General features: G+C 35.3%; 1 protein-coding gene across 3 annotated transcripts in view; it reads left to right on the plus strand.

Moving 5' to 3' along the window:
* The window catches only part of NPY5R (neuropeptide Y receptor Y5), an 8,236-nt gene extending 2,493 nt beyond the window's left edge, over positions 1-5,743 (plus strand). Inside the window, exons 3-5 of one of the 3 annotated variants that reach the window (XM_015139387.3) lie at positions 897-1,028; positions 1,116-1,188; positions 3,602-5,743. In XM_015139387.3, coding sequence (XP_014994873.1) covers positions 3,611-4,948 — 1,338 coding nt within the window. In that variant the 5' untranslated portion in view covers positions 897-1,028; positions 1,116-1,188; positions 3,602-3,610 and the 3' untranslated portion in view covers positions 4,949-5,743. 3 annotated transcript variants of the gene reach the window in all.
* Positions 5,744-11,347: the final 5,604 nt, after the last annotated feature.

An 11,347-nucleotide genomic window follows, 5' to 3' on the forward strand; every position in this document is an offset into this window, starting at 1 on the left:
GCAATCTACAGTTACTCAGGGTGTGAGCTTGAATTAATCCATCATAGAATATTCTTGGCATAGCACCTTGCATTACTCATCTTTATGCTTAGAGCAGAGCAGAGCACCTAGCAAAATATATGTTCAGTAAATACTTCTTGAATGAATAAAAGAAGGAACAAGTAATCATTCTTAGCTATTCATTAATAGAAGGAGTCTAGCCTTTAACATTATATACAAATTATGTACTTTCTTAAAATACTCAAATATTTTAGGGAATGAAAGAAGCATCCTCAGTTTTTTCTCCAGTGTTCAATGAATACTCAAGATGGCATTTATTTCATCTTCTTACTAAGGAGATGTGGTTTTATAATTTAATGCATTCAATATTTTATGTGCATGTATTTAAAATAAAAGTTTTAATAGCAGACTGCACAGTCATGGAAGCAGATATACTTCTTTTTTCGTTTACATTTTTTAAATGTTTTGTCAATATATCTTGCAGTTTTAGTTTCATGTTGCTTGTGTGATAGCCTTTATCAATGAAGATATCCAAATGAAAATTTAAAGTGCTAAACTCTCTTTGTTGTCTATCTAGGTATCTCCTCCTCATTGCATTTTGGGGCCATTTAAAACATCTATAATTTCAATGGTTCTCTATAAATGTATATATAAAGATACATATACACACATATGTATGTACACACAAATTTATAGTCATACTCTATCCTGAATTTTCCCACATTGTCAGGATGATTCATTTCTGTTATTTTAAAGCAAGGGAAGTTAAATTGCTTTTCTAAAATGATTGGTAATGAATATTTACTTTAGCATCCACTATGTGTAACATGCTTTATTAAACATTATTTCTAGAATGAAAAATAATTAAGACTTTTATCTCCATTCGAATATAATAGAGAGATCTAACCACATGGATTGGAGAAAAATCTGAATTTTAGACTCAAAACTATGTTGTTTCTATTACCACAAATTGTGCTGCATCTTCTCTTTCTTCAAAAAATTTTGGACAGCAATTTTACACTAATTAAGTAAGTATCATCCACAGTTCCATGATCCAAAAAGGCACAAAGCCACTGTAGAAGGGGCCGTCTAATTTCTCTCTTGTTCTTGCTTAGGAAGTACAAGGAAAGGCTATCAGTAACAACTGACCTACCACAAAGTTAGAAGAAAAGGATTGATTCAAGAAAGGTAAGTCAAGGGAAGAACAACTAAGCAAGATTGCAGTTACAAGCAGCCTGTACACATGATAAATATAAATAGGATCATGAATAAGCTGAATTGAGCCAGAGGGTCATCAGAACTCAGGAAATTAGGCAAAAGCACCAGTCAAAGCTGTTTTGATTATAAGCTTGCTGACCTATCCAGAGTAGGTGCTGAGAGGCTGAGAGGCAATATGATGAATAATATGATTCAGTAGGTCATGCGAGTCACTTTTGTACCAGGTGTTCTTTTTCACTGAGGCAATATCAATGTAAATTGTTGGCTAGGGTCTAAGAATGAATGAATGCAATCCTCAGTCTTTGAATTAACTTATCCTTTAAAAGGATGTAGTTAGCTTCCAGAAAATAATTTGGTCAATATAGAATCACTTGTAGAAGTTGTGAAAAACTTATAACTTTTCTCATAGCACAAGGATGACTCTGTCATCCTGTTTGAAACTTGCTATATATAGAACTGAAGTTAAACTTACTTGTAATGAATGTATGTACACAGTAGTATTTGCCATTTGGAAATTTATTGAACTAAGACCTATAGGTCCCTCATAAATTAAAGATAACAGTTTTTACTATTAATTTAAATAAATGTATTTTTATAGTTGTAGTATAATTATTCAATTATAGATCTAGAAATAAGTAGATCAACATATATTAATAGGTAACAAAAGTGTTTTTTAAACTATGTGTATATCACAATCTCTATGACAGTGTATTTATTGGAATTAATTTGCTTGCTGGTTTGTGTTTTCTGTAGGAAATTCTTGTTTAAAAAAAAAAAAACTTAAAGTGGCCAGGCACACAGTGACTCATGCCTATAATCCCAACACTTTGGGAGGCCAAGGTGGGAGGATTACTTGAGGCCAGGAGTTTCACACCAGCCTGGGCAACATAGGCAGACCCCATCTCCACAAAAAAATAGAAAGATTAGCCATATGTAGTGGCATGTACCTGTAGTCCTAGCTGCTTGGGAGGCTGAGATGAGAGGATTGCTTGAGTCCAGGTGTTCAAGGTTACAATGAGCTGTGATCACACTACTGCACTCCAGCCTGGGCAACAGAATGAGACCCTATTTCTAAGAAAAAAAAAAAAAGTGTTTTTTTTTTTTTAAATGAGAGGAAGGGGTCCTTTTGCCTCTTACTGGTATATTATGGGCAATTTAGTGCTTCATCAGGCAGTAGCATCAAAAGTCTAATATGTAGAGGTAAACATGTAATGCCATTGAGGTATGACATTAATTTAATTTGAAATGAAAAAACTTATTACTGGAAGTTATATTAATATCACTTCTACATTTACGTTTAAGGTATAATGTTTTCCTTGAACAATGAATTAATTGACTCATTCATAAGGCAAAATCTATGCACAGTTTTTAAATTAATAAGCAAGTGAAATTTGTTTGTTTGTTTGTTTGTTTTAAAAAAAAAAACACCAACAGCACTGCTAGTCCATCAGTGGTTGTCCTAATCAGAGATAATCTGGCATATCCCAAACGATTGAGGATTGGTCACAGAAAGATGTCATCATTCAGCATTGTATCTACACAGTCAACAGTACAGCTTGACAAACAGATTTAATGAGTGCCTACTATATGCTCCTAGGTCAGGAGATAGTAATCCTATTCTCAAGGCGCTTAAATTTGAACGTTGTATGAGCTAGGTGATATTTGTTACTAGAGTTTTGTTTGAATATTTTATTCTCTCATAAACATTTACTTAATACCTGCAGTGGTAAAATTACTCTGCCATGTATTGGGATGGATTCCAAAGTGAGTAAGAGATAGTTTCTGCTTTCCCATTGCTTGTAAATAAACAAGGTAGACGGCTAGGCATTATAACGCAATGAGAGCAGATTATGATATGTAGCATCAGACAACTGTAAACAGAATGTTAACAGGAGTTCTGAAGAGGAGATCATGTCCAGCTGAGTTGACCAGGACAGGTGACTTTTAAGTTTGGCCTAGATTGAGATAGAAATGAATAGAATTTTTATGGTAAGATTATGTGACTATACTATGTACCAGGTATATTGACTTGGAGAATAATATTAATCAGTGATTGTAAAGCATATATCTTGAAGTTCTTGTCTACATTTGCTTTTTCTTTCCTTACGTTATTTACTACACAAATTTTAAAAATGCAATCTATTATCTTAACATAAGTTAATACATCTTGGAAGTAATGATAAAATTAAACTTACTATAATCATTATTGGCTGATATTTGCACTGCACTTGGAACGAGTTAAAGATTTCATAAACTTTCTTAGGAGATTAATAAGGTCATGGGAGCTGATTGTAAACTTTAGTTTCTGTCTGAATAGATTAATTTAAAGTAGTCATGTAATTTTTTTTTAGGTTGATGACAAATGTCTTTTTATTCCAAGCAGGACTATAATATGGATTTAGAGCTCGATGAATATTATAACAAGACACTTGCCACAGAGAATAATACTGCTGCCACTCGGAATTCTGATTTCCCAGTCTGGGATGACTATAAAAGCAGTGTAGATGACTTGCAGTATTTTCTGATTGGGCTCTATACATTTGTAAGTCTTCTTGGCTTTATGGGGAATTTACTTATTTTAATGGCTCTCATGAAAAAGCGTAATCAGAAGACTACGGTAAACTTCCTTATAGGAAATCTGGCCTTTTCTGATATCTTGGTTGTGCTGTTTTGCTCACCTTTCACACTGACATCTGTCTTGCTGGATCAGTGGATGTTTGGCAAAGTCATGTGCCATATTATGCCTTTTCTGCAATGTGTGTCAGTTTTGGTTTCAACTTTAATTTTAATATCAATTGCCATTGTCAGGTATCATATGATAAAACATCCCATCTCTAATAATTTAACAGCAAACCATGGCTACTTTCTGATAGCTACTGTCTGGACACTAGGTTTTGCCATCTGTTCTCCCCTTCCAGTGTTTCACAGTCTTGTGGAACTTCAAGAAACATTTGGTTCAGCGTTGCTGAGCAGCAGGTATTTATGTGTTGAGTCATGGCCATCTGATTCATACAGAATTGCCTTTACTATCTCTTTATTGCTAGTTCAGTATATTCTGCCCTTAGTTTGTCTTACTGTAAGTCATACAAGTGTCTGCAGAAGCATAAGCTGTGGATTGTCCAACAAAGAAAACAGACTTGAAGAAAATGAGATGATCAACTTAACTCTTCATCCATCCAGAAAGATTGGGCCTCAGGTGAAACTCTCTGGCAGCCATAAATGGAGTTATTCATTCATCAAAAAACACAGAAGGAGATATAGCAAGAAGACAGCATGTGTGTTACCCGCTCCAGAAAGACCTTCTCAAGAGAACCACTCCAGAATACTTCCAGAAAACTTTGGCTCTGTAAGAAGTCAGCTCTCTTCATCCAGTAAGTTCATACCAGGGGTCCCCACTTGCTTTGAAATAAAACCTGAAGAAAATTCAGATGTTCATGAATTGAGAGTAAAACGTTCTGTTACAAGAATAAAAAAGAGATCTCGAAGTGTTTTCTACAGGCTGACCATACTGATATTAGTATTTGCTGTTAGTTGGATGCCACTACACCTTTTCCATGTGGTAACTGATTTTAATGACAATCTTATTTCAAATAGGCATTTCAAGTTGGTGTATTGCATTTGTCATTTGTTGGGCATGATGTCCTGTTGTCTTAATCCAATTCTGTATGGATTTCTTAATAATGGGATTAAAGCTGATTTAATGTCCCTTATACACTGTCTTCATATGTAATAATTCTCACTGTTTACCAAGGAAAGATCAAATGTGGGGTCATATAAAATATATTTATGATAACTATTTATGTATAATAAATAGAAATTTTGTTAACATGAAATTTAATTTATGTGAAAGATTTCTGGATTTGAATGTCAGTTCATAATATATGGAAGATAATTTTATGTTATAGTAGGATTAATTTATTTAGTTGTGTAGTCAGTGTCAATCCAATCTGTAATTTCATTTTAGAAAGTTGTATTACCTTCCACTTCCATGTTGTCTTATAAACAAATGAATTGTATTTTTTGTTGAAACTAAAAGTTATGTGTAACCAACTCAGTACTTTTGTCCAAAAATATAATAAGAAAAAATTTTTCTTGAGGAACTTTTAATTTCAAACTTGAAGAATATCTACCAGCTATCTATATTCATTTCTACTCCGCACGCTTCTTAATGTTTAGTTTGTGAAGTACAGAAAAAATTTAATATGCCTAGAAAATCATAACTAAATGACAACTGTATGCCCAAATTATGATTATAATCTTCAACATTAAGTACAGTTTTGAAAGTCCTGTAGGAAAATGCTATTGCCAATTGAGAATTGGTCAAATTGTCAATTTAACTCCACTGTCCTAGTAATACACGAGTAATTTACCATATAAAGAATTTTAAATCCTTTCCAGACTCATTATACAACATTAAACACTACCAATAAAGTTGTTTTCATATACATCTTTTCTATTCTAAAATGTGAAGTCTAAATGGTATCTGTATTTCCAATTATTAAATAATTTTGAAGAATATTTTAAATGTGCACAGATAATTAATTTTTTGGCCAACATATAGAATGATTAACATACTTTATACTATTTCAATACTGTAGTTTCATATGCTGTCTTATTAAATTGAGGTCAGTCTTTTCAATCGTTGAAACTTTGTGTTAGCCTAGTCTTTTAAAGAACCAAGTCTCTGAAAAACAATAGCATATTTGCATATATGATTCAGATGTGCATAATAACATTGATGTCTTCAGTTCCTATAACTGATTTAAACCTTTTCCGTATTGATTCCTGTTCATAATAAGGGAAAACAATGAAAGAAAACAAATACAAAAGCTCTAAGTTTGTAAGTAATAAGCCATGCTGGTAAGTATTTAATTAATTAAAAATCCAGAATGTCTATGGGGCATTCTTTATGCCCTCCTTCTTCCCTGGATGATATCCACCTACGGGAAATTGATGTGATTTCTTGCCATGCGGGAAATAGTGCTGGTCCACAAAATATCCTCTACTGCTTCCTGTTGAACTCCAGTTGAGGCACAATAATCTTGCCTTGTCTCTGTGTTACATCAGGCTCTGATGTACCATGTATGCTCTGTTCTCAACAAGGTTAAGGCCTGAGAGTCCAGCTCCAGAATCCCCAACCCCGGCTGACATGGTAGGATTGATACTCTCATTGACTTAAACTGTCATTACTTGAGTGTCAGCCACATCCTCTGTTTTGTTCAAAGGTTAGGCTGTCTACTCTGTGGAGTCTTGCTATGCAGTCAATGACATTGCCCCTTGCCAAACGTGGAAACTATTGGAGAACTTTACATTCATCACTGGAACTCTGCAGGAACTTATGAAACACTGCTCCTCACATAGATAACAAAGAACTGAGGCAACTTGGGCTTACTCAGGCCTTCTCTCTACTCAGATGTGATAAGCTGCCCTATCAGCTCTGTTGTGTCCACTCCACATTGGTACAATAGCACTCTGCTTCTCAGTCCTTCTTTAGACTTTCAGATATAGATCTGGTCACAAGCCCCCTCTGCTTTTAGCTTCCCTCGAATCTTTCTAGTGCTATGTGAGTGCCTTTCCCAGGTTTTTATATTATAGCAGATGGAAAAGATGAAAAAACTTGGTTCACCTTTGCTTTTCTCTGTTTTCCTCTTTACTTTTTATTCTAAGGGATTCTCCTTTTTTCTGCCTAATAAGAATGTTCCTCACTAATATCATCCCTTTTCTCTGCACTGTGACATAGTAGAGCTATGTTAATCAAAGTTTGCTTTTGGAAGGGAAGATTTTATGATTAAAACTTTTTTCTTCACTCAGTCTCACCATGGACAAAAGAAGAAGGGGAAGGGGAGTAATCTGGAGACTAATCTCATTTAAAAGCAATTGGTATTTGCACTTTCACTAGCACAATTAATTTCAAGGTTTGATGTTAGTGGCTGAAGGGAGAAAAATCTCACTGATAAGGGCTAATATAAATGCATAGGGAGGTGTTTTATCCTGTTAGAAAAACTTACATTAGCAAGTACACAATAACTGTCAAACTTCACAGGTTTTATGGCTGTTGATAGATGAGTTTAGTTAAGCTGGATAAACTAATTTGGAGCTCTTAAACTATTGAACTCGAAGCAAGAAATTTTTCTTTCCTAAACAGAAATAACTGAATGTTCTTAATAATTGAAAGCTGAGAACTGTGGATGGGTTGGTGGACAGAAGTCATTAAGATTTGGATTAATGGTTTTAGAAGATTATTATGAATAATGATTTATTTTATAGACACTTGCTTAGTGAGTTAAACAATTTATGTTCATTCAAGTCTCCATTGCTCAAAGGCTGATTATCTTTTTCCTATTCTCTCCTGGTGTCTGACTTGATTACTTGTTCAATAGCATCTTCACAAAAGCATGGCTAGGGGAAATGAGATGAAATTATAAACAGTCACCCTCTTTACTTTTTTGCAATTATTTAGTAATATTTAATTCAGGAAGAGATGTTAAATTGGGCATTAGTGGTTATTTAAATTATTCCTGACCAGACATGGTGGCTCACACCTATAATCCCAGCATTTTAGGAGGCCAAGGTGGGAGAATTGCTTGAGCCCAGGAGTTCAAGACTAGCCTGGGCAACATTGGGAATTTTGTCTCTACAAACATTTTAAAAGTTAACTGGGTGTGGTGGCTCATGCCTGTAGTCCTAGCTGCTCAGGAGGCTTAGTTGGAAAGATCGCTTGAGCCCAGGAGTTGGAGGCTGCAGTGAGCCATCATCATGCCACCGTCCTCCAACTTGGGGAACAAAACAAGACCCTGTCTCCAATAATGTGTGTGTGTGTGTGTGTGTGTGTGTGTATTCCTGCCAGCTATGTTGCCCATTACTGTGAATAATAAAACACTAGATTAAAAAAATAAAAAGCTGGCAAAAGCACAAAAAGCAATTCAATTAAATGATGAAGAAATATATATGAGGATTATTTTAACCAACAGATATCTATTGAATATCTAGTGTGTACTAGGGATTCTTTTACATAACAGACCAAAAAGATCCCTAATCATTTGATGTTGGCCTTCTGGAAGGCGGGGAGTCGGCAATAGGAGGTGAACAAGCAATAGCAATAAGAACAATAAAATGAGATATATAGTAATGATACACTATATAGATACATGTATTGTTTGCAAAGGCTACCAAAACAAAGCACAGCAACATGGGTGACTTAAAACAACAGATGTTTATTGTCTCACAGTTTTAGAGACTAGAAGCCTGAAATCAGTGTGTCTGTGGGACCGTGCTCCATCCGAAACCTGCAGGAGAGCCCCTCCTCGCCCCTTTCTGGCTTCTGTGGCTAGCTGGCAATCTTTGGTGTTCCTTGCAGCTGCATAACTCCAACCTCCGCCTTGTCATATGATGTTCTCCCTGTGTCTCTGTGTTCCAGTCACTCTCTTCTTATGAAGACACCAGTCATATGGGATTGCCCCCCAACCCATCCACACTTTAGTAGAACATCATCTTAGTTGAAATACTTACATCTACCATGTCTTTATTTTCAAATAGGGTCACATTCTGAGGTATTGGAGACTACTATTTCAGTATGTTTTTAGGCAGGAGGACAATTCAACCCAATAACAGTGTATTAGTAGTAATGATTAGAACCTTAATACAATACAGAGAAGGGTCAGAAGTCATGTGCTTGTGGCATGAGGGAAAAAAAGAGATGGATGCAATTTCAAATGGGATGGTTGCATACTTTCATGGAGAAGATGACTTTTGTGCAAAGACGTGAAAGGGGTGAGGAAGTGAGCTGTATGACTATTGGGGAAAAGAGGACTGCAGGCAGGAGGTAAAGCCAGTGCAAAGACTTTGAAGCAGGAGCACACTTTGAGTGTCAAATGAACAGGAAGGATTCACTGGAGCAGAAGTGCAACAGACAGAAATGAAACAAAGAGCCGATTCAAGGACAGATGTTACAGGTCCTTGTAGGTATTTGTAAGGATGCTGAATTTCACTTTTGGTGAAATGAGGAGTTATTGTGGATATTGATCAGAGAGAAGACATAATCTGACTTACACTAAAAAGATAGCTCTAGTTATGAAAATAGACTGTGTTCCTCTGACTTCATTTGTGATATTCACCACCACGGATGCTTAATGCTGGTTAGTTCACTGGGGGTTGCTAAAATGGTGACGTTTTAATTCTATTATTTCTTTCACATTTATTAGATTAAATACATGAATGAAAAGATACATTCTTGTATCTATTATTTGGTTATGCAATGGTACAGTTCTTTTAGGAAAGACGGAATAAAAGTTTGATACTATCTCTTTATTTACTAATTGTTAGAAAGTGATCAACTCATGGATGTAAACACATTTGATTGGCTTTAATGCATTGCCTTTATTAGCATTATTGAAGCTCAAATAGTTCCAACTTTGGCTGGTAGGAGCCCCTTCAAGTTACCTCCAGGTCATTACATTTTTTTGGTTCAGTATTTATAATGTTTACCTGTGGAACAGTCGGATACAGTAGAAGCTACTTAATCATGACAGAAGAAGGAGTCCATTATGTGCATTCTAAATCATAAATGATAATGGGAAAATTTGAAAGAACGAGAGTTTCTCAACTATGGGATTTTAGGTTTCTCTCTTTTGCTCTCAATAGGTTTCCTAAAGGGGTTGAACAGAGCTAGTCAGCATAATATTGAACCTGGATAATCTTGAACACTTTTAGTAATTTTATTATACTCCATATAATTTGTTTTAAAGTCAGGCTAATGCAACAGATGCAGTTCAATGTAAATTAGACACGTTCTCAAAAGTGTTAAAAGCTAGGACTGTTTAGTAGTGGATAATAACTTTTACAGGTGAGATGGTGGCCAGTCTGGCACTAACTACTCTCAAATTCACTGTAGAAGTGTTTGTGAGGATGGTGATAGAAAGGATGACAAGATCGATATTACAATTATATTCTTTTACATTTTCCATGAAAATTCTTGTTCCTAGTATTACATCCTAAATACAGGTTTATAATCCTTTATAAATCATTACTGATCTCACCTGAACTCATAAGAGGCTAATTATGGTCTTTATTTATCCCACTTGGCAGGTATTGTCATGCATTTTGCTATAGAAACATTAATATTTTTGATTACAGACAGCTACCCCAGACCATACTGGGGGTAGTAAATAATATGTAGCATATATACCCATATTATATTTATATCCAATATGAAGTTATATTAGTATTTTTCTAAATATGCCTCATCTCAGAATTTTAGATACAGGGTTATGGATATACAATCTATATATCTACTACTTACTTATTCCCCATCAACTACACTTTAGTAATTACTTTCTTTGGACTTTTTTATTCCTTGTGTATGTAGGTAGGTATGTATTTTTAAAAAGTGTCAGGAGATCTGTCATATAAGTCTAAATTTTCTAGTTCCAAAGTTCATACCATTTTCTTAGATGCTAGCTTGGAAAACCTTCCATCTAAATTCCCTAATCCTTGAGATAAGAGGTCTAGAAGAGCAATAGCTTTTGGCAGGCATGGCAACTCTGATTAGTCTTGGGTGCTTGGATACCAGGTAGCAGGGACTGCAGAGGCCTCTGTGGTCTCTGCAGGTGGAGGTGATATGAATGATGTTCAGTGCCTCCCTGAAATGATGTTCTTTGCCTCTCTCAAGGCAAAGAAGCAAAATCAGAGCAGCACTGGTGTGGACCTTGCTTCAGCCCATTTTCCCATCTAATCCAGGAACAGCATCTAGTCTTCCTCTTTTCAGCAAGTGAATTGAAGCCTAACAATTAGAAAACATTATAATGATTATTGGTACGATACAAATATGAAGTGTTATTTTATCATCATCGTTATTGTTGTCATCACTGTCATCATCGACAATGGAAGCTTATTATTTGCCAGACACACTGAAGGCACTTTATGTGAGTGATCTCATTTGCACCCCTGCCTTCAAGGACAGTGTCATTGGTGCTGCTGTGGGTCAGTGTTTCCTTAGTGTGTTCTTCAGAACTTCGGGTAGCCCATGGAAGTATTTTGGGCCGTTAAAGTCACTAAAGACACCAATAGGTGCTATTTAAATATCCACTAAAATAATATTTATTTAATCTCCCTTCTTTTAACAGAACAGTTT

Source organism: Macaca mulatta, chromosome 5 (assembly GCF_049350105.2).
Source record: "Macaca mulatta isolate MMU2019108-1 chromosome 5, T2T-MMU8v2.0, whole genome shotgun sequence".
In the NCBI taxonomy this organism is placed as follows: domain Eukaryota; kingdom Metazoa; phylum Chordata; class Mammalia; order Primates; family Cercopithecidae; genus Macaca; species Macaca mulatta.